Source organism: Mustela lutreola, chromosome 16 (assembly GCF_030435805.1).
Source record: "Mustela lutreola isolate mMusLut2 chromosome 16, mMusLut2.pri, whole genome shotgun sequence".
Lineage (NCBI taxonomy): Eukaryota > Metazoa > Chordata > Mammalia > Carnivora > Mustelidae > Mustela > Mustela lutreola.
Window position 1 is genome coordinate 42,233,668 of NC_081305.1, and position 22,263 is coordinate 42,255,930.

Genomic DNA, 22,263 nt, shown 5'->3' on the forward strand with positions numbered 1-22,263 from the left:
AACAGAAAAGTATGGCTCATTCAAAGGAAAAATATCCCCAAGGAAGCTCAGGTGGTAGACATACCAGACAAAGACTTAAAGTCTTAAAATGCTCAAGGAGCTTGAGAAGATATGGAGAGAGACTGGAAAATGATGCGTGAACAGAATGAAAATATCACCAGAAATGTAGAAAATATAAAAAAGAACCAAACAGAAATTCCAGAGCTGAAAAATACAACTACTGAGATGAAAAATTCATTCAAGCAATTCAGAACAGATGTGAGGAGACAGAAGACACAAACAGTGAACTTGAAGAAGGTAACTGAAATTACTGAGTCTGAGGAACAGAAGGGAAAGGAGACTGAAGAGTGAACAGAACGAACGTAAGGGACCTATGGAAGATGATCCTGCACCACATCCGTATTGTTAGAGTCCCCGAAGAAGAGAGAGAGAGAGCTGTTACAAAATTACATTTGAAGAAATATTGGCCAGAGACTTCCTAAATTTTATGAAAGAATCTAAAAATCACAGAAGCTCACTGAACTTCGACAGAATTCACCCCAAAAGATCCACACAAATACATACTGTAATCAAACTGGTAAAAGCCAAAAAGACAAACTTGAAAGCAGGGAGAGAAGCTTCTTGTTACATAAGGGTTTCTCCAGTAAGAGACTGGGCAGATTCCCCATCAGAAACCCTGGAGGCCAGAAGGTAACAGGTTGAAATTTTCAAAGTGCTGAAAGAAAAAAAAAAAATACGACCAGGAATTCTATAATTAGCAAAAGTGTCCTCCAACAATTAGAATTAAAATACACCCAGATAAGCAAAAGCTGAGAGTTAGTTTGTTGCCACTAGATCTGCCCTGAAAGAAATTGAAATGAAAGGGTGTTTTTTTAAAAAATATATTTTATTTATTTATTTGACACAGAGAGAGAGAGATCACAAGTAGCAGAGAGACAGGGGAGGAAGCAGGCTCTCTGCTCAGCAGAGAGATGTAGAAGAGAATGCTCTCTGCTCAGCAGAGAGCCTGATGTGGGGCTCGATCCCAGGACCCTGAGATCATGACCTGAGCCGAAAGCAGAAGCTTAACCCATTGAGCCACCCAGGCACCCTGAAAGGATGCTTAACAGTAACCATAAGCCATGAGAAGAAATAAAGATCTCCAGCAGAGGTAAATATATGGACAATTATAAAAGCTAGCATTTTATAATGCTAATTATAATAGTTATAATTATAATTCCACTTTTAATGGTCTACATGACTTATAAGAAAATCCATAAAAATAATTATTACTCTTTGCTATTGGGAAAACAGTACATAAAGTGCAGTTTGATATACCAATAACGGAAAGGAGGTGATAGAGATGGACAGGAGCAGAGTTTTTATATGATATTGATGTTAGACTGGTATAAATTCAAACCAAAGTGTTATAACTCTAGGGGGTTTTATGTGTAATGCAATTCCCAGGATTACCACAAATAAGATTACCATAGAACACATACAATAGGAAATGAGAAGGAAATCAAACATTTTATTCTAAAAACATAGCTAAACACAGAAGGTAGTCATGGGGTAAATGAGGAGCCAAAAAAAGCTATAAGGCATACAGAAAATAAACAGCGAAGTGGCAAATATAAGTCCTTCCTTATCAGTAATTTCTTTAAATCAAAAGACAGAGATTGGCAGACTAGATAAGGAAAATATGATCCAACTATAGGCTGTCTACAAGAGACTCACTTTAGATTCAAAGACACAAGTAAGTTGTAAGTGAAAGTATAGAAAAGGATATTCCATTCAAATAGTAACAAAAGAGAGTTGGAATGGCTATGCTAATATCAGACAAATAGACTTTCAACTGAAATCAGTTTCAAGAGACAAGGAACGACAGTATTTATTTTTTTAATTAATTGTTTATTTTTTATTAACATATAATGTATTATTAGCCCCAGGGGTACAGGTCTGTGAATTGCCAGGTTTGCACACTTCAGAGCACTTACCATAGCACATACCTTCTCCAGTGTCCATAACTCAACCACCCTCTCCCTACCTGCCTCCTCCTGGCAACCCTCAGTTTGTTTTGTGAGATTAAGAGTCTCTTATGGTTTGTCTCCCTCCCAATCCCATCTTGTTTCATTTTTCCTTACCTACCCCACAAACCTCCCATGTTGCCTCTCAAATTCTTCATATCAGGGAGATCATGTGATAATTGTCTTTCTCTGATTGACTTATTTTGCTTGGCATAATACCCTCTAGTTCCATCTACATTGTTGCAAATGGCAAGATTTCATTTCTTTTGATGGCTGCATAGTATTCCTATATATATATATATATATATATATATATATATATATATAATTAATAATAATACATTATTATTATTATATTTGGTATATATATATAGGTATATATATATGTATTGGTATATATATACCAATATATACATATATATATATATATATATATATACCACTTCTTCTTTATCCATTTATCTGTTGATGGACATCTAGGTTCTTTCCATAGTTCGGCTATCACAGACATTGCTGCTATAAACATTCCGGTACCTGTGCCCCTTTGGATCACTCCATTTGTATCTTTAGGGTAAATACCCAGTAATGCAATTGCTGGGTCATAGGGTAGCTCTATTTTCACCTTTTTGAGGAACCTCCATGCTGTTTTCCAGAGTAGTTGCACCAGCTTGCATTCCCACCAACAGTGTAGGAAGGTTCCCCTTTCTCTGCATCCTCGCCAGCATCTGTCATTTCCTGACTTGTTAATTTTAGCCATTCTGACTGGTGTGACGTGGTATCTCATTGTGGCTTTGATTTGTAGTTCCCTGATGTCAAGTAATATGGAGTACTTTTTCATGTGTCTGTTGGCCACCTGGATGTCTCCTTTGCAGAAATGTCTGTTTATGAAGGACAGTAGTTATTAATAAATTTTCAACAGAGCAAGAAGCTATAACCAATATATTTATACACCTATAAAAAGACCCTCAAAATGTGGATAGAGTTGCACAAATAAATAGGTAGTTCAACAATAACGGTTGGAAACTTCAATATTCTACTTTCAACAATGGATAGAACAAACATGTAGTAAGTAAGGAAATGAAAGACTTGAACAATACAATAAAGCAACCAGCCCTGATAGAAATATACAAAACACTCTACCCAACAAGAAAATACAAGTGCACATGAGACATTTTCCAGAATATACCATGTGTTAGGCCATCAACTAAGTCTCAGTAGATTTAAAAAAATAGATATGAATCAAACTGTCTTCTCTGATCACAGTGCAATTATGTAAGAAATCAATAACAGAAGAAACAGAAAATTTACAACTGTGGAAATTAAACATTCTTAAACAATGAGTCAAAAAATCACAAGGAGAATTAGAAAATACTTAGAGATAAATGAAAATGCAATATACCAAAACTTGTAGGATGCAGCAGAGAGTAATTTATAGCTTTTAATGCCTATATTTTTAAAAATCTTAAATTAGTTACCTGACATCATACCTTAAGGAACTAGAAAAAGAAGACAAAACTGAACTCACAACTAGCAAAAGGAAGGAAATAATGAAGAGTAGACCAGAGACAAATAAAATAGAGAATAGGGAAAAAAAGAAAAATAACAAAATCATAAGTTTTTTTTTTTTAATATCAACAAAATTGACAGACCTTTGACTAGATTGACAAAGAACAAAAGACAGAAGACACAAATAACTAAAATCAGAAATGAAAGCAGGGACATTTCTATTGACCCTACAGAATAAAAAGGATTACAAGAGAATACTAGAAACAACTAGATGCCAAGAAATTAGATAACCTAGAAGAAATGGGCATATTCCTTGAAACATACAATTTACCTAAGCCAACTCAAAAAGAAATAGAAAATCTCAATAGATATATAACAAGAAAGAGATTGAAGCAGTAATTAAAAACCTCCCAGCAAAGAAAAGCCCAGGAACAGATGACTTCACAGATTAACCAAATATTTAAAGAAGAATTAACATCAATCCTTCTAAAAAACTGAAGAGGGGGAAAACACTTCCTAACACCCTCATTCTATGTAGCCCACACTATCCTGATACCAAAGCCAGATAAAGACATCAGAAGAAAAGAAAATTACAGACCCAAGTTCCTCATGAATATAGATGCAAAAATCACAACAAAATATTAGCAATGCAAATCCAACAGCATATTAAAAGACTACTCACCATGACCAAGTGGAATTTATCCAAGAATATAAGGGTGGTTCAACATAAGAAAGCTAATAAAAGTAATACATCACATTAATAGAATAAGGAAAAGAGGGGCATCTGGGGGGCTCAGTTGGTTAAGCATCTGCCTTAGGTTCAGGTCATGATCTCAGGGCCTGGGATAGAGCCTCAGGTCGGGCTCCCTGCTTGGAGGGGAGCCTGCTTCTGCACTTCTAACTCCCCCAACCCAACACTCATGTTCTCTCTCTCTCTCAAATAAACAAATAAAATCTTTTTAAAAATTTTTTTAAATTTTTTTTAAGAATTTTTAAAAAGAATGAAAGGCAAAGAAACACAATTATCTCAATTGACGAGGAAAAGACATTTGACAAAATCCAACATCCTTTACTAACAAAAACTCTGTGAAAACCAAGAATAGAGGGAAAATTCTCAACCTGATAAAGGGTATTACGGAAAATCCACAGCTAACGTCACACTCAGTGGGGAAAGATTGAATACTTTCCCTCTAAGGTCAGGAGGATGCCTACTTGCACTGTTGCTTTTCAACACTGTATTAGAAATCCTAGCACAGCAATCAGACAAAAAAAAGAAGAGGATCCATTCATCCAAATTGGAGATAGGTAAAGTTAATAAACTTGAGTCTCATGTAGGGCTCCCTGCTCAGCAGGGAGAGCCTACTTCTCCCTCTCCCTCTGCCCCTCCCCCCGGGGATTGTGCTCTCTCTCACATGCATGCACTCTCTCCCACGCTTTCTCAAATAAATACAATCTTTAACACAACCACAACCACAACCAAAAGGTGGAAACAACACAAGTGTCTAACAATAGATAAACGGATACACAAAATGTGGCATATACGTACAATGAAATACTATTCAGCCATAAAACGGGAGGAAACTTCCATTGTGATATATCCTAAAACATGCACGAACCTTGAAAACATGACATGAATGAGCCAGCATCATGAGCACATTATGAAGGCGCACATGCGATTGCGTCTTTCCACAAGGTCAGCTCTGTTCAATCATAAAGCAAAGTTAAACCACAACTCTAAAGCGGGTTCAGGATTCCAAACCCGATGACAACTCACCACACAATTGAACTTGGCTTCTTACACAGCGCACAGAGCAGGACCGAAGACAAGTCACACAACATAGTGGAGATGCAGTCTCAGTCTGGTCCGGGTCAGCTCTCTGCATTCACAGCTTCTGATGGTCAAGTGGGGAAGGATCTCAGTTATGTTCAGAGATCAATCAGGCAGAGGCTTTGAGGGGCAACTGCCTTTTTTTTTTTTTTTTTTTTTTTTTTATTTATTTGACAGACAGATTACAAGTAGGCAGAGAGAGAGAAGAGGAAGCAGGCGCCCTGCTGAGCAGGAAGCCAATGTGGGGGGCTCGATCCCAAGACCCTGGGACCATGACCTGAGCCTAAGGCAGAGGCTTTAACCCACTGAGTCACCCAGGTGGAGTGCACAGGTGAGGGGCAGCTGCCTTTTTTAAGTGGTCAGACATAAAGGGGTCAGGTTTGAAGAGTCAGAGTTTACTGGCCCAAATCCTTCCCTTTTCAAACGGATTGAATCAGTTTTTGGTCTTTGCAGACCTCTGGTTCTGTTCCTTATCAGTTCTGGGGTGTCGGGTGACATTGGTCCCAGGAGTATCCCCTAGCTGTGGTACCTTCCTGTTTGAGTCATCACTTGACACAGGCTTCAGCTTGGCCTGAGCCTCCATTTTGCTCTCTACAGTCAGACATAACAAATGTTACATCTTTCCATTTATATGAGGTACTCAGATTAGGCAACTTGGTAAAGAAAGTAGAAAAGAGGTTATCAAGGGCTGGTGCAGGTAGAAATGGGGAGTTATTGTTAAGTTGATAGAATTCATGTAGGGGAGGATTAGGTAAGTCTGTGAATGTAATTAAAAACGCCACTGAATTGTGCACTTACAAGTGGCTAAATGTTAAGTATAATGGTATGTGTTTTTTACACCCCCCCCCACACACACACAAGAGGTGAGGGAGGGACGTGAAAGAGTTGACATTTTAGAAGAAATGACCTTTAGGTAAATCCCTGAAGGAGATGGAAGGTCATATGGCCACTTGCAGGAAGGATGTGCGGGCAGAGGGAGTAGTAAGGGGAAAAGACATTCCAGAACCGGGCGGGGGTTGGGGGGGGCGCACCAGTGTGGCTGAAGTTGAGTGAGCCGGGGGAGAGGGAAAGGAGGGGCGGTGAGAGAGGGCTCAGGGCACTATAGTTTGGCTTCTTCTGGGAAAGGGAGCGCCGCAGGAAGATTTGGAGCAGATGTACGTGATCTGACCTGAATTCTAACAGGATGCTGCCGAACAAAGCATCCCTGGGCACTGCACCGGCCACCAGCGGCCAGTTCGCGTCCTCCAGAGAATCTCTCAGAAAAGGCGTCTAGGGCTTCCCAGGAGGCGCTTCCCCTCGCCGCCTTCGGGGGGCAGAAGAACCCCGCTGAACGCCCCGCGTTTCGGCGCCTCGACGTGCCCCGCCCTAAGGCGCAGGTGGCCCTGGCCCCGGCAATCCTTGTACGGAAACCTATTCCTACTTACGCGCCTCCACTCGGCCCCTTTAAGAACCAAAGAGCCCCGAGCGAGGGATGCCCGGGGGCTGAACCGCGACTATGGAAGGGGCGGGGGAAGGCGGGGAAAACTTCCGAAAGTTTCCTGGGCCTGATTCCCCTCCGGCGTCCTTAACAGGGCAGAGCTTCCTTTCCGGAAACTTCAGTAGGTTCTTGCAAGTCGTCTAAGTGGAAGGCACCAGAGGCCCGTAGCTACTCGGCGCCCCCGGACGGTAGCCTCTGCCAACCCAAAGCTCGCTTAGACTCGCCCCTCCCCGCAGGGAGTACCTAGGCGGGTCCATCGCCAGCCCGGGAGAGGGGTGTGAGCAGAGCGGAGACAGGTGCAAGGAGGGACCCGCCCCCCGCAACAGGTGAATCACCCCATTTGGGCCTCGGTTCCCGTGAGTCACACTCTGCTAGGCTCACCCGGGGAGGAGAGGGCGGGACAAGATACCCAGTCTGCACGCGCCCTCCCGGCCTGCTGGTCACTTGGTTCCGACCCTTGGGGCCGGAGCGCACCTGGGTCAGCCCACTTCCGGGGAGGGAGGTGGAGGAGCCCCTCCCCGCCGCCCACCCCCTGGCCCAGCCCTCTGCTCTCACCAGTGTACCTGGGTCGATCCATTCCCAAGAGTGCACAGGGGGTGGAGTGGCTCGGAGAGCCACAGTGGGTCAGGCAAGTTTCCCCCCGAAAGCTGGAAGGGTGCTCCTCATCCACGTTATTTCCTCTCATTAAAGTCCCGGAACAGGGCAAAGTGGTCTTGGAATAGGGACAAGGAACGGAAGCGGGAAGGGGAGGAGCACGCACCCCTCCCAGCCTTGGTGCGTGCCGCGCCCCCTACCCTCTCGGTACCAAGTAGGGGACGCGCGGGCTGGACGCGCCCAGACGGCGGCGATGGCGCCGGTGGCCCGCGGGCTTTCTATGTGGATGGGCCCCAATCCGGCCTTTCAGGGCTGGGGCGCGGCCTTTTTCGTGTGGCTTTTTCTCACCACCTTGTGCACAGGTACGGAGAGCGGGGCCTCTGGTGCGGCGGAACGGCGGGATGGCACTATAGAAGGGGGATGGATGGAGTTCTACACCGCCGAGCTGGCTGAAGAGCTGGGGCAGGGGGAGAGCCGAGATTAGGATTTCCTGATCCCCAGGGTCTCGGGAAATCCCTTGGGTGCCAGAGGGAGGGAAAGTCCCCATTGGAGTCAGGGAGCGCTCCCCCGCCCTTGTTCAGAGATAGCAGGAAGTGAAACTCCCTGGACCGCGAACCCTGGAGCGGCAAGGAGAATAGGACCCTTTGTGGTGTAGGGGTGAATGACCACCCGATCACTTGGCAAGGCCGGGATGGGGACTTGGGCGCACCCCAAGATTTCTAAGTCTTGGGGTAGCGGGGATCGGGTACTCGAGGGCTGGATCAGACGTTTCCTGGAGAGAGTTCAAGAAACCATGCCCAGGCCTCAGGTGGGTGTAGAACTGGGGAGTCCCCAGCCCCCAGCCCCACCCATGTCCCGAAGTATCTGCTTAAGGGTCTGGTGGGATGGACGTATGGACTTGGTGTGAAACCATCCTGTTGGCAAGCTTTCACCTGGCTCGGATGTTTGTTTGTTTGGATGGGGTTGTGGAGGGGACTTTATCTCTCCCCAAGCGCTTGTTGTGTTCCTTTGAGATGGCTTTGGGGAGGATGAGGTGGGACGCTGCTGGAGCATTAGGGGAGCTTTACCTACTCCATGGCAAAACAGTTCAGTGAAACAATTCCACAATTCCGCGCCCACCACCGCACCCCATCCACAAAGCCCCGCATAACTTGGGACCTGTACTGGTTGTTTTTGCGATTGGGCCTTGAGTGTGGGCGGCTTTGTGGTGGTCATTTGTGTCTTCCTGTACAGGCCACAGAGGGAGGTACTTTCCATGAAAGAATGGCTAAGGGAAGAGGGAGCTGGGTTCAGACGCCACAGTCTGGGAAGAAGGATGGACGGGATGTTCCAAGAAATCTGGCTGTGTGACCTTGTACTTGCCACTTTAGCCCCATGGGTCTAGAAAATGGGCACGATTATCAGAGCTTACCTCTCCGGTTCCAGGGATTAAGAAACAATGTGTGCTAGGCACTCTGTAAAGCCATTATTACACTAGTAAATGTCAAGCGGGCAGCACTCATTCCTGCTGCAGCTCACAGAGGCCCTGGTAACTCTCTTCTCGCCCTCAGCCCCGGCCAGCGCCATCCAGGTGACGGTGTCAGACCCCTACCACGTGGTGATCCTATTCCAGCCCGTGACCCTGCCCTGCACCTACCAAATGACCACCACCCCTACGGCGCCCATCGTCATCTGGAAGTACAAGTCTTTCTGCCGGGACCGCATCGCCGATGCCTTCTCCCCGGCCAGTGCTGACAACCAGCTCAGTGCCCAGCTGGCAGCGGGCAACCCAGGCTACAACCCCTATGTGGAGTGCCAGGACAGCGTGCGCACTGTCAGGGTCGTGGCCACCAAGCAGGGCAATGCTGTGACCCTGGGAGACTACTACCAGGGCCGGAGGATCACCATCACAGGAAGTATGTTGGGCGGGGCAGGGGGGTCGGAAGGGGCGGGGCTTGCTGGGGTGGTGGTGCTGGCTCCGTTGTACCTTTGCCTGGTGTTCTCACCGGGCAGCTCTTGAGCACCAGTGCCTGAAAGGATTGATGAAGGGAGGTTTCCTTCCTTATATCCATCCATTCATGCATCTATGCTTTATTGAACAGCAAAGATTTTTTGAGCCCCTAAGATAGGCAGGCGCTCTTTGAAGCTGGAAATAGAGCAGTAGACGCATTCATCAAATCCTCTCCCTCCTGGAGCTTGCATTCCAGGCAGGGAGGCGAACAAGATAACACACGCTGTCAAGTGCTTGGAACATAAAATTGGGTAATGAAGAGAAGGTGTTCTCTAATAATAGGAATACCAGCACCAAGAAGTAAAATTTATGTAAGGAACAACTTAAAAAGGGCCTCCTCTGGGCCAGGCTCTCATCCAGGTTAGACCACACAGTAATGGTGTGAGTAGATTCTGTTGTCATTTTATAGAGGTCCAGAGAGATAAAGCGACTTGTGCTGGGTCGCAAAGCTAGGAACAGGGCTAGGATGCTAAGTTAAGTGGCTGTCTAGGCACACAGATAGGCAGGGGCTGGAGCTGGGATTTGAACCCAGGCGGACCTCAGAAGACATGTACTTAGCTGTAACGCTGAGAGTTAATAAGTGCCTACTGGGACGAAGGGGGAGGTGAGGAGTCGTTCATTCATTCTTCTGGTATTTATCCAGCATCTCCTAAGTGTCAGGAGCTTTGGTGCTGGGGATGTATGTGGTGATCAAGACAGCCAAGGTCCCTTCCCCCAAGAAGGTGACATTCTAGTGAGGCAGGCTATAAACAGGCAGATAAAGAGAGAGTTTCAAGGAGGACTGAGTGCTACCAAGAAAGCCAGCTAGGACCAGGTGCTATTTGGAATGATGACTCTGGGGTGCACACTTCCAGATCTTTCGCAAATGTGATTTTAGAAGGACCAGACCCTAAAGAATCTTGAGGAAGGTGATGGGTTGCAGTGGGCGAGTGATGAACCCTTAACCCAATTAATGGATTTAGCCTTTCACTGGGATTAGAGTATTAATCTTGGGGATGGGGACAGAGCGGGGAAGGGAGCGGCCCCTTACAGACCCCAAGGGACCAGGCAGGCCATGGAGCACAATCCCTCACTCCATCTAGAGACAGTGGACAAAAGACAAGCTTCTAGGGACCCAGCCTTTTAATCGTGTTTGGTGGGGGGACTGGACCTGCTTGCCCCTCATTTTCCTGAGAAGTTCAGCCCAAAGCATCTTGCTGTTTGGTGGTCAGAGAGCTTCTCGGGGCTTCAGCCTGTACAGGCCCCTCTCCTAGAGCCCTGTGACCTCTCAGGCCTGGACAGGCATGACAGCCCAACAGCCGGTCAGGACAACCTGAAAAACCGAGAGTGCCCTTGAAGGCTGGCTGAAATCATGCCTCCTCTGCTGAGTCTAAAATTCTAGAGTGACCCCCAGGCTCTCCTGGCAGTAGACTCTCCGTGTTCCAGAGGCCCCCAGCTTTCGGTGATCAAGCTGCCTTGAAGTGCTCTTGTGTTTGATACAGGCCATAATTTGTAAATATCCATTGTGTGTACGTCCTGTCAGGAAGCCTGGGAGCCGAGAGAGCTTCCTGCATTTCAGCTTTGAGCATGGAGAAAAGTGGACCTCCTTCTAGTATTCCTGGGTCACCATCTGTCCAGGTTTTAACCAAAAGCTGTCCTAGGCAAACTATAATGGTGTCCACGCTCAGTATCCATTCGTCTCTGCTCTGGGTGATGCGGAGTACTGGGATGCTTCTCCCTTGCCAGGCTGCTGGGGGCTCCTGGGACCCCTGAGATGAGGGTTGCCTCTGCTCTATGCAGATAAGGAAGCAGAGACCCAGAGCTGTAAAGAAGGCCCGGCATCTTCTCCTGGCACCTGAAACAATGAGGGCAATGCCCAGTCCAAGTGATGTCAGGACCAGACATAGGCCAGGAACAGGGTGTGCCTTGCAGGAAGGAGGTGGGCCCAGGCCTTAGAATTGATCAAAAGAAGCTGGAAGGCCATATTTTGTGTGGGTTTCGCAAACATTATGCAGGCCAAGCAAAACACACAGAGGCCTGGAGCCCAGATTTCAACTCCCGGCCTCTGAACTTTTGCAGGAGCAGGGGGTTCCCATCAAAGTCCTCTGCACTGTGCAGGGACCTACCCCTGAGCTTTGGGGAGAGATGTGGTTGGAGTCTGACTTAAGGATATAGGTGGAAAATCAATGGGCCAGCAGGGTGTTACAGAGAAGCAGAAAGATTGGGGAGCATGTGGTTCTATGTTGTATGAGGGTTCGATGAAGGAGTGCATGGGTGGGGGACCGGGCGCAGGGACAGCTCAGTACTCGGTGACTGGATGCATGACGCGGAGGGGAGTCACGTCCTCTGCCCCTTCACAGCTCCTCAGAAGGTCACCTTCCCACGAAGGTTTCTTCCAGTTCCCCCTGAAATTTGTACAACTCCCCACTCCGCTCTGGGACTTTCTCTCTGCCTTCCCTGATTGGTTTTCTCCATACTGCTTATCACCATGTGATATGTGATCTGTTGACATTTTTTTATTTGTCTTTCTCTCCCAGTTAGGATCTGAGCTCCGTAAGAACAGGGATTTATGTCAGCTTCTCAAATGTGCTGGGGGGTGGGGTGGGGGATCTCTATGTTTTTTTTTTCCTCTCTCTCTCTCAAATTCTTCCAAGAACCTTGTTTTTATAACTAGCAAACTGAGAGAAGTTTGAAAAATATTCATCATGACAATAACAAACTCATTATAGGTTGACATAAATTACATACTTTTTATGAAAAAGATAACCCTATTTTCCAGAACACAGCAAAAGACCTCAATGAAAAGTATGGCATTGCCTCAGCTTTATGTTTTTGCACATCTCCTTCAAATCTGCCTGAATAGGAAAAGGTGGATTCTCGAAGCTGCTCCTGCATTCAGCTCATGGTGATGGTACACACTAGGCTCTGGAAGACTTCAGGGCCCACTCATGAGAGTGTCCGTGAAAAAGGCAGATGACATCTTAGTATTACTATGATAATAACTTTGACCTCAAGGATGCTCCGAAAAGACCTGGGGGGCTCCGGGGCCATAGATCAGACTTCGAGAACCATTGTTCTCTAGTACACCACCAGGGGCCTCGGATACTGCCAGGAACGTAGGCTGCATTTGGGAATTACACATTGAATATTGAATGAGTGTATCAGGTGCCTATTTGAATATAGCCACGTATGTGTCGAGAATGCTGGAACAGGTGGCAAGAGGGAAGGAAGGGGAGCATGAAGAGGGAAGGGGTCTACTTCCTGGTCCTGGCCAAGGTGTCCGTGTCAAGCACGGGGGTCTCGGCACTGGCCAAGAGAGACCAGATTCTGCTTGCATGGGGCCCGCATTCTCCCAGGTGGGAGGTCAGCCCCTCCGCTGGTGGACGCAGTTCAGCAGTCGGGTGGGGGTTATACTTGTAGGATGGAACCAGGCCTGTGAGCATCTGGGAACCAGTGCCGGCCAGAGGGAGTAGCACAAGCCCTGGCAGGTGTGGGCGCAGCATCTTGGGGGACAGTGAGGAGGCCAGTGTGTCTGGAGTCTGGTGAGCAAAGAAGAACAGGGTTGAGGCCAGTGTGGTAACCAGTAGCCGGATCTTGCCAGGGGCCTTGCCGGCTGGGGTTAGATGCTTGGAATGGTAGAGGAAGACATTTGCAGAGGGTTTTTTTTTCTTTTTCCTTTCTTCTTTTTTTTTCTTTTAGAAAAAGACTGTGAGTGTGGGGGAGGGGCATAGTGAGAGAGAGAGATAGAGAGAGAGAGAACACGCATGTGCCCGCACAGCCCAAGCAGACTCCCTGCTGAGCTTGCATCCTGACTGTGTCTTGATCTCAGGACCCTGAGATCACAACCTGAATCGAAATCAAGAGTCCAGTGCTTAACTGACTGACCCACCCAGGCACCCCAAGAGGTTTTTTCTGTAGACCTGAGGTCTTTCGAAGAAGGAAGAAGGCTCCCATTCTTTCATTCCCTCAGCAATGGACGGGTGCCCTGGTGGGTGCAGCCCAGGGCAGATAGAGGCGCACCCAGTTCCTGGCCTCCAAGCCCAGTGGGGAAGGGTGGTGGGTGCGAGGGGCTGGGAGGGAGGCAGGTCAGCCGGAGCCAGGGAGAAGGAGCCGCTGGGGAGCTCTGGGGGTGCTCACCTGGGCCTGTTCCCATCTGCAGTCGCCCGAGGTCCCGCCCGCTCCCACATGAGTGGATGGCCAGAAGGATTTAACTAATTAAGGCCTGAGGAGCAGAGAGGAAACCGGATGTGCTGACTTTCATTACTGCCCTAATTGATGGGCTCCTCACCCGCCTGAGCGTCCCAAGCCTTGGGCCTGACCTGGAATGTGGGGCTGATGACTTGGGAGCTGGGGCGGCCCTTGGCTCCCTCTCACAGCCACTCTTTCCCATGCCTGGGCAGCACCTGGTTTTGGAATCTGGCCTGTTTATGTCTGCCTCACCACCCAGGCCCCTTGCCCTGGGGGCTACACCGATCTCTGGGGTGGTTCGTGTTGGGGGAGTTAGCTTTGCTGTGAGAAGGGGTACCACGATGGCTCTAGGTCTGCCGCCCAGGCTCTAGATCAGCCCCATTCAGGATTCTCTGCTGGGGCGGATTAGGTCATCTTGCCAGACCTCTTTTCTTATCTACAAGACAGGAAAGGTTACAGGACTCACCTCACAGACTTGCTGAAACACCCTATGTTAAATAAGTGTTTACAGCCGAGTCTAAAAAGTAGCCTGCCCTTGGTACAGATCATTGAATGCTCCCTCCGTCCATCTGCAGCCCCACTCTCCTGCCCCGTTCCTTTCTGATGTGCTCGTGGGGAGGCATCAGTCCTCCCCCTCGAGGTGTCCTCACCTCTGTCCTGTTGCAGATGCTGACCTGACCTTTGACCAGACAGGTTGGGGGGACAGTGGTGTGTATTACTGCTCCGTGGTCTCGGCCCAGGACCTCCAGGGGAACAATGAAGCCTATGCAGAACTCATCGTGTTGGGTGAGTTGGTTGGGCCGCAAGGGCCTGGGAAGGGGTTGGTGATGGGATCAGGGCCCCTTCTTCAGGCACCTCTGTACATCTGCCCTCTGCCCTTCCGCTCACTCTCTGCACTCTGTCGCCTGCTTCGCTCTCCTCTCATGGCACCACCAGTCACTGGGGCTTCTCTGCCCTGCACCCCAGGCAGGGAGCCTTCCCTCCAACATGTCAAATAAGCCAGAGCCAAGCTGAGAGTGGAGAGAATTGGGAGACTCTCCCTCTCCCCAGGCTCCTTTTTTTAATAAAAATCCCCAAATTTTCAGAGGTAATTGGCAGTGAGTGGGGAGGGAAGATGGTGGATCTCACTGAGGGGAGGCTGGACTCGCTTCCTGCCCCATCCTGGGGGCCGCAGCTCACACACATCCCTGGCCAAACTCAGGAACCTCACCCTCTGCCCTGAAGGGCTGGCATAGTGTGGCTGACACGGTGAGGCCACTGCCATGTGCTCAAGGGCAGGGTGGGATACCCACCAGCAGCCCTGCCCCGTCTGGCCTTGAGCCCCGCTGCCCCGTGTGGCTGGGATGCTGCCATTAGCCAGATGCTCTATTCTCAGCCAACACATATGGTCTTCAGCAACGCGTGCTGTATGGGTGCTGCTGGGTTGTACGTTGCCATCATCACATGCATGATGCAAGGAAACACATGTGTGAATGAGCACACATGATGATGGGGGGCGTGCACCAGGGTGTTCTGATCACGACAGAGCTCGTGTGTGGGTGATAGAATGCACGTAGCAGGGCCCTGGAGGACTCCGTGTGTGGCCACATGCACAGCCTACATCCGCAGTTCCCAAAACACAGCATCAGGACCTGCTTGACATTGTAAAAAATTCTTGAGGATCTCAGAGAGTTTATGTATACATTTTTGTGGATGTTGATAGTTGCTTAATGTTACAAATGGAGAGCAGGCGTTTTTTTTTTGTTTGTTTTTTTTTTTTTTTTTAAGATTTTATTTATTTGAGAGACAGTGAGAGAGCTTCAGAGAGGAGAAGGTCAGAGGGAGAAGCAGACTCCCGGTGGAGCTGGGAGCCGGATGCGGGACTCAATCCCAGCACTCCAGGATCATGACCTGAGCCAGAGGCAGTTGCTTAACCCACTGAGCTACCCAGGCGCCCTGAGCAGGTGATTTCTAAAGCACAAGGCACTCGAGCACACAATCCACTCTAATCAGAGCAGTGAGGTCACCCCTTCTCACAGAGCCTCTGGAACACCCATGGGAGAAGCAGCGCGAAAAAGGCAAACGGGACTTGGTGTTCCTCTGAAAGTGGTCTTGTCCTTCTGGGCAGGAAGGCGCTTTGGGAGCCCCTGCTTTGCATGCTAGAACCAGGGGCAGGTGGCGCAGAGAGGTGAGCCCTACTGGCTAGAGCTTTGCGGGCGTAGAGCCGGGTGTCCCCGTGATACAATGCTCACGGGATGCAGAGAACTGAGGGCACTTAAGGGGAGGCCCTAGGTGGGCCACGGAATTTGTGCGGGGGACAGAATGCGTGAAATGAGCTGGAACTCCGGGCCACACTGTGACTTGTATAGGCTGTCAGCACTTCTGCCTTCGTGGGCCTCTTCCCTCGTGTTAAAAAATCAGATGTTTTGTGATTGCATTGCTGCCAAGACCACTCGTTATTATGGAATCGATATTGCTATTTTTCTCCTTCAGATTTTGAAATAAAACGAAAACATTTTCTTGGGTCCTAGGGCACTGTGCCTACCCTGCCTGATGGAACAAGACTAGCCCTCTCACGGGAGATGGAGCCCTTGGGGGTGATAGGACCCGTGTATATGGAGAAGATGGGGTGCCCACACTTGAGGTTGAACCTTCAGAACCCACGGGATGTGTTCTGGAACACTTTGGGGTGACAGAATTCCCCAAGGCATGAGAGAGTGGGTGAATTGTGGGCCTGGAAGCCTTCTGGAAAACAGTACCTACATGGTTGAGGGCAGGGAGGGGAAGGAACCATGGAACCATGTGCTAGGACCCTCCTAGCCGCCGCCCCCCCCCCCCCCCCCGCCACCGTTTCAGAACAGACCTTCACCCTGAAGAGCCTGGAACGAGGCTTCAGGGTAGGGGCGGGCTGGGCTGGCTCTTGCCAGCATAATCTGTCTTTCTTTTGTCCCTCCAGGCAGGACCTCGGGGGTGGCAGAGCTCTTACCTGGTTTTCAGGCGGGGCCTATGGAAGGTACGGGGTGGAGCCCCCCCCATCCTAAACCCCACTCTCTGTGTGGACCCCCACTAACCCCACCTGATTCCAACTCTGTGGCCTCTAGTGACCTGGCTATGGGGTTTGGGGTGGGCTGGGCTGGCTGCAGAGGGGCCTGGGGTGTAGACAGGGGGCTCCTGTTGACTGGTGCCTGTGGTGCTCTTCTAAAGGGTGGGATCTGGGCAGCTGGCTCTCTGTCCCTCCTGTCAGCTACATCCTGTTCTTGCTCCAGCCAGGTGACCTCTGGTTTTCTGCCTGGCCGGAGGAGCCCCGTGCTTGCAGGTTCCCTGAATCCGGGACTGGCCTGGGAGTAGGGGGGGCTGCCTCTTTACTGCCGCGGCCCCTGCACTTGGCTGGAGAATCCAGCAGGGGTCGCAGCTTTCCCAGGAAGCTTCAAGAATCACCTTGCCCTCCCCCTGACTCTGCATCCCCCCTGAACAGGGACATGTTCCCTGTTCCCTCCCAAGCCTCCTGGGAGGAGGGCCTTCCTTCTCAGGGCCCGTTTCCTCTCTCTGCAGACTGGCTGTTCGTGGTCGTGGTCTGCTTGGCTGTGTTCCTCGTCTTCCTCCTCCTGGGCATCTGCTGGTGTCAGTGCTGCCCCCACACCTGCTGCTGCTACGTCAGGTGCCCTTGCTGCCCGGACAAGTGCTGCTGCCCGGAAGCCCGTAAGTGCCCCTCACGTGCCCACCCCTGCCTGCCTCCCCCTTGGGTTCCGGGGCAGGAGGTGGCCATGCACTGGCTTCCCAGGGCAGTGCCATCGGTCTGGAGGGTATGGGGTGATCAGCCTGGGAGAAAGTGGGCCAAGGAGGATCTTGCTGTCTTAGGTGATCATTTACTTCCAGCTTTGCATTCATTTTAAACTTTCACTTATTTTGAGGTGTTTTAAAAGCATCATTTATGCAGAAGGTGAGAAATTATCAAATAGTATACAACATCATTCACTGGGAAGTACAGCTTTTTTTTTTTTTTTTTTTCTTATTTATTTGAGAGAGAGTGGGGGTGGGATGGGCCAAAGGAGAGGAAGAAGCAGACTCCCTGCTGAGCAGGAAACCTGAGGCCAGGGGGGCTCCAACCCAGGACCCCGGGATCATGACCTGAGCAGAAGGCAGGTGCTTAACTGACTGAGCCACCCAGGCGCCCCAGTAAAGCTCCCTTTAAAAATAAACTCTTAAATGGAAAAGGTAAGAAAACAAGGTTTACAGCACTAATATAATCTATACAATTTTCAAATCCCACATCCACACAAGCACCCTGGTCTAAGGACATCTCTAGCATATCAGAGTAGGTCCCTGGGGGCTGGGCGTGGAAGTGAGACTGGAGATGAAGGGGAAAGAACAAACAGAACAGGGAAGGGGGAAGCAGAGGAGAAGGCGGGGTCTCCCTCTTGCCACTGCCCCCCACTTCCCCTCCTCAGGGATGGCTTTGTTGCCAGTTCCTCCCAGAGTGCCCGAGCAGGGCCACAACTCTGCTCAGTCCAAGAGGCTTTCAGGGTGAAATCCCAGGCAGCTGTCGTTGGCTTGGGCGGAGGCTGGAGGCCTGGCTGGGTGTTTTCCCCACTGGGAAGCCCAGGCAGTGGCTTCCCCTCGTGCTTCCGGCACTCAGTGCGGGGCTCGGCCCACATAAGTGCTCTGCACCCTTGAGCTGTTGGCCATGTTACTGTCAGCACTGGTCGTGACCAAGGGCCAGGAAGCACATCAGAGCCATGCCTCAGCTACCACATGGCCTCAGACAAGCAGAGCTCCCTCTCCGAAATGGTTTCCTTCTTTATAGGGTTCCCACGTGGCGGTGTGAGCATTAGAGGAGGACAGTGTGCGAGCACCCAGCACAGGGCCGCCGCTCGATGCATACTGGCTAATTTCCTGAGCACTGAACACCCCAGTGGACCGCCCCGTCCCGCCAAGTGCTGCTGCCCTGGGAAAAATCCACTGTTCTCTGGAGGCGGATGCTGGCCCTCCTGTGTCTCTTGTCGTTTCTAGTTGAGGGCTTCAGCCTCAGGTGGTGGGCGCTGGTCTCAATCACAGGTGTGATCCCCACCCCAGGAGGGGGATCTGCAACCAAGTTTGCAGTTACCCCACTGATTAAGGCTGGGCCCAGGATGTCCAGTGTCTGTCCCAAGGCCATGCTCCTTCCATCCAGAGACCCTGATACCTCAAAGAGAGGACCCATTAACTCCCTGCCAGAGGCCCTGTTACTTTTGCCAGGGCCACAGCCCTGATGAGGCAGCTGGGAACAGCAACTCCCACAGCTTATAAAATGCCAGCTCCCCCGAGCTCCTGAGGGGGCCCCTCCTGGGGCTACTGAGCCCTGAGCCTCCTGCTTCCAAATTGAATCAGAAGAAGTAGCTTCCCCGGACTCCCATCTCCCTGTCACAATCCCAGGGAGGAAGCGACTTGCTCTGTCAGGCCCAGTGACTTTGACAGGAGAGCAGCCACCTAAACCCTGCCTCTTGCGGGAAGGAAGAGGGCAAGGAGGATTTGCCCTTGAGCTGTCAAGCCTAGCAGGCGGGGGTGGGCTGGCAGAGGGTGTGGCCCGGGGTTGGAAACACTAGAGGTACTTTGAGGAGTTGCTGGGCTGCTTGGCCGCAGGAAGTGAACGCTGAGGCTCCCACGCTTTTGCCTTGGAATGAGTCCCACTGCATCTGAGCCTAGAGAACCCAGCTGCCATGAGAGAGGAGTGGGCATGGGATTCCCCCTGCCCAGATGATGCATTTTCTGGAATGGTGGCCCAGCTGCCAAAGGGGAATACTGGAATCTGGTTGGAGGGTCCAGCACGTGGCTTTCTCTAAAGGGGCATCTTTGCTCCCTATTGCTCTGTAAGAACTCGGGCCAGGGTGGCCACCTCTCCTGATGGAGTGGTTAGAGAGCTGGGATTTTCGATAAAACCTCATCAAACGAGGGCAAACCATCATATAGTCAAACAACCATAGTGGCTAGCCAGATGGGGCCATGGGCTGCTGGTGTGCAACCCCCGCTGCCCAAAAACTGTGAAAAAACACAAACAAGGTGTGAACCAATGAAGTCGATGGCCTGAGTCTCAGGAGCCCTCCAGAAACCAATCCAAGTGCCTAGGGAAACCCCATGGCTCAGGGGTTGGGAGGAAGGTGCAGGCACATGGCCCTCCTGACACTCTAACAGAGCAAAGGGTGGCATGGCTCCCAGCTGCTTTCTCATACTGTGTGTCCTCCCCAGTGTATGCTGCAGGCAAAGCAGCCACCTCAGGCGTCCCAAGCATCTACGCCCCCAGCACCTATGCTCACCTCTCCCCTGCCAAGACCCCGCCCCCACCAGCCATGATTCCCATGGGCCCCATCTACAATGGGTACCCTGGCGACTTCGACAGGAACAGCTCAGGTGAGGCCTTGAGTAGCCGGGAAGGGGCTGGGGCAGGGGTAGGCTGGGCATTTGGGCACTAAGGGGCCTGGAGCCAGAAGAAAGGGGATTGGAGGTTGGGTCTGGAGGGCTTTGCTCCATGCAGGCGGCCACTGACAGTCCAATTTCCCCAGTTGGCGGCCACAGCTCCCAGGTACCCCTGCTTCGTGACACAGACAGCAGTGTGACCTCTGGTGAGAACCAATTGTTACAAGGTTGGATGTGTCTTTATGGGAGGGGGCTGGGTCAGCATCTCTCCTCCTAAACTTATCACCTCCATCTCGTGTCCTTAGAAGTCCGCAGTGGCTACAGAATTCAGGCCAGCCAGCAGGACGACTCCATGCGGGTCCTATACTACATGGAGAAAGAGCTGGCCAACTTCGACCCTTCTCGACCTGGTGCCGCCAATGGCCGTGTAGAGCGGGGTGAGTGGGAGCCTTGTGGTTTGAGGGGTTTCTGAGTAAGGAGGGAGCAGCTCCAGGTATGCTTGCTGGAAATCCTGGACATAGTACCTCCTTTCCTACGGTGGCCACAGTGAGAAGTGTACAACACTCTGCATGTCAACACTTAAAAGATGAGAAGTCCAGGGCCCCCTAGAAAGTATATGAGCCAAGTGGGTGACTCTCCTGGGCCCTGGAGTTCCGGACCTCCCAGCAGTCAGTGATATCCCCCCTTCCCTACAGCCATGAGTGAAGTCACCTCCCTCCACGAGGACGACTGGAGATCCCGGCCTTCCCGAGGCCCTGCCCTTACCCCAATCCGGGATGAGGAATGGGGTCGTCACTCCCCTCGGAGTCCCAGACGGTGGGAGCAAGAGCCCCCTGTAGAGCGGCCAGGGAGTGGTTGGGGGGCCGGGCGGCCCCGTGCCCGATCTGTGGATGCTCTGGATGACCTCACCCGGCCGGGCTCTGCTGAATCTGGAAGGAGGTCTCCCCCAAGTAGGGGGAGGAGAGGTCAAGCCTATGGACCACCCAGAAGCCGAAGCCGAGATGACCTCTATGATCAAGATGACCCAAGGGAATTTCCACACTCCCGGGATCCCCACTATGATGACTTCAGATCTAGAGACCGCCCTCATGCTGACCCTAGGCCCCGCCATCACCGGTCCCGGGACCCTCGGGAGGATGGCCCCAGGTCTGGGGACCCCCAGTATGATGGGCGGCTACTGGAAGAGGCCTTGAGGAAAAAGGGGCCAGGTGAGAGGAGGAGACCTTACAGGGAGGAAAATGAGGAGGAGCCCTACTACCCTCCAGCACCTCCCCCTTACTCTGAGACGGACTCCCAGGCATCACGGGAAAGGAGGCTTAAAAAGGTGAGAACAACCCTTCCTGCTTTAAGACCCTTCTTGGATCCTCTCCTCCAGTCCTCCCCTGCTCACACCCATTTTCTTTCTCCCTTGCAGAACTTGGCCCTGAGTCGGGAAAGCTTAATCGTCTGATCTCACGTTTTGTATGTACCTTTTGTACTTTTTTTTTAATTTGAGGGACTTATTGATGATCTGCCCTCTTAAGACTAATAAAACTTTCGATCACAAGGCTTGTGTCTAGAGGGTGGTGTTTCTTTTGCTGCACGAGGTGGGTAACCCGGCAGCTGCTGTGTCTATGGGTCTATGTGTGCGCGTTGCATGCCTGCGAGTCTGCAAAAGGCCGCGTGTCCAGCTTTCTCCCAGGACTTGCATCCTGGGCCAGGAGGAAAGCACCGGCTTTGCCTTCCTCCCCGGGCCAGGAGTACGTGCCCCACGCTGACTCCGCCCGGCCCTGCGTGCGCGCCCCGGCCCCGCCCGGGCGTGCGCATGCGCCCTGGACCTCCGCCTTCGCGCACCCCCGACCGGCTGCCGGTAGCGCGCGTGCGCGCTCCTCTCCCCTTCAACCCGGTTCACCTCCCCCCAACTCCGACCTACTTTACTGTTTCCAAACCCCGCAGCCTGCCTCGTCCCCGGCGACCAGAGCCCCTTCTCCGGGTCCCCCGGCGTTCTATCCGGGGCCGCGTTCCACTCGGTCGGCCCGCCGGCGAGTGCCGGGCGGCCGCGGAGGCGGCGACGGCGACCTCGCGCCCCGCCGAGACCCGGGCCCGCGCGCGCCCGCCCGCCATCGGAGACACACAGCGCGCGCGCTCCCCGGGGGCTGCCCTCCCCCCGCGCGCGTCGGCCCCGGGCTCGCGCCGCCGCCGCCGCCGCGCGCGCGCAGCTCAAGTAAAGGAGGAAAAAAAAGGGGGAAAAAATAGAAAGCAGCGGCGGCTGTAGCAGCGATCCGCCGCCGGACTGGGCCAGGCCGGGCGGCGGACGCGCGAGCCGGCGATTCAGGGGAGAGGCGGC

At 51.2% G+C, this 22,263-nt stretch overlaps 1 protein-coding gene across 4 annotated transcripts; it reads left to right on the forward strand.

Moving 5' to 3' along the window:
• Nucleotides 1–6,863: 6,863 nt before the first annotated feature.
• Nucleotides 6,864–21,485, forward strand: LSR (lipolysis stimulated lipoprotein receptor). Of its 4 annotated transcripts, none has more exons than XM_059150607.1 (10): nucleotides 6,864–7,143; nucleotides 8,962–9,306; nucleotides 14,235–14,354; nucleotides 16,504–16,560; nucleotides 17,100–17,246; nucleotides 19,770–19,931; nucleotides 20,084–20,143; nucleotides 20,243–20,374; nucleotides 20,633–21,261; nucleotides 21,352–21,485. In XM_059150607.1, the coding sequence occupies exons 2-10, from the start codon at nucleotides 9,051–9,053 to the stop codon at nucleotides 21,385–21,387; spliced, it is 1,599 nt and encodes a 532-aa protein (XP_059006590.1). In that variant the 5' UTR covers nucleotides 6,864–7,143; nucleotides 8,962–9,050; the 3' UTR covers nucleotides 21,388–21,485. The 4 variants fall into 4 exon arrangements, with proteins under 4 accessions (XP_059006590.1, XP_059006587.1, XP_059006588.1 ...); XM_059150604.1 differs by lacking the exon at nucleotides 6,864–7,143 and adding an exon at nucleotides 7,401–7,773; XM_059150608.1 differs by lacking the exon at nucleotides 6,864–7,143 and adding an exon at nucleotides 8,078–8,219.
• Nucleotides 21,486–22,263: the final 778 nt, after the last annotated feature.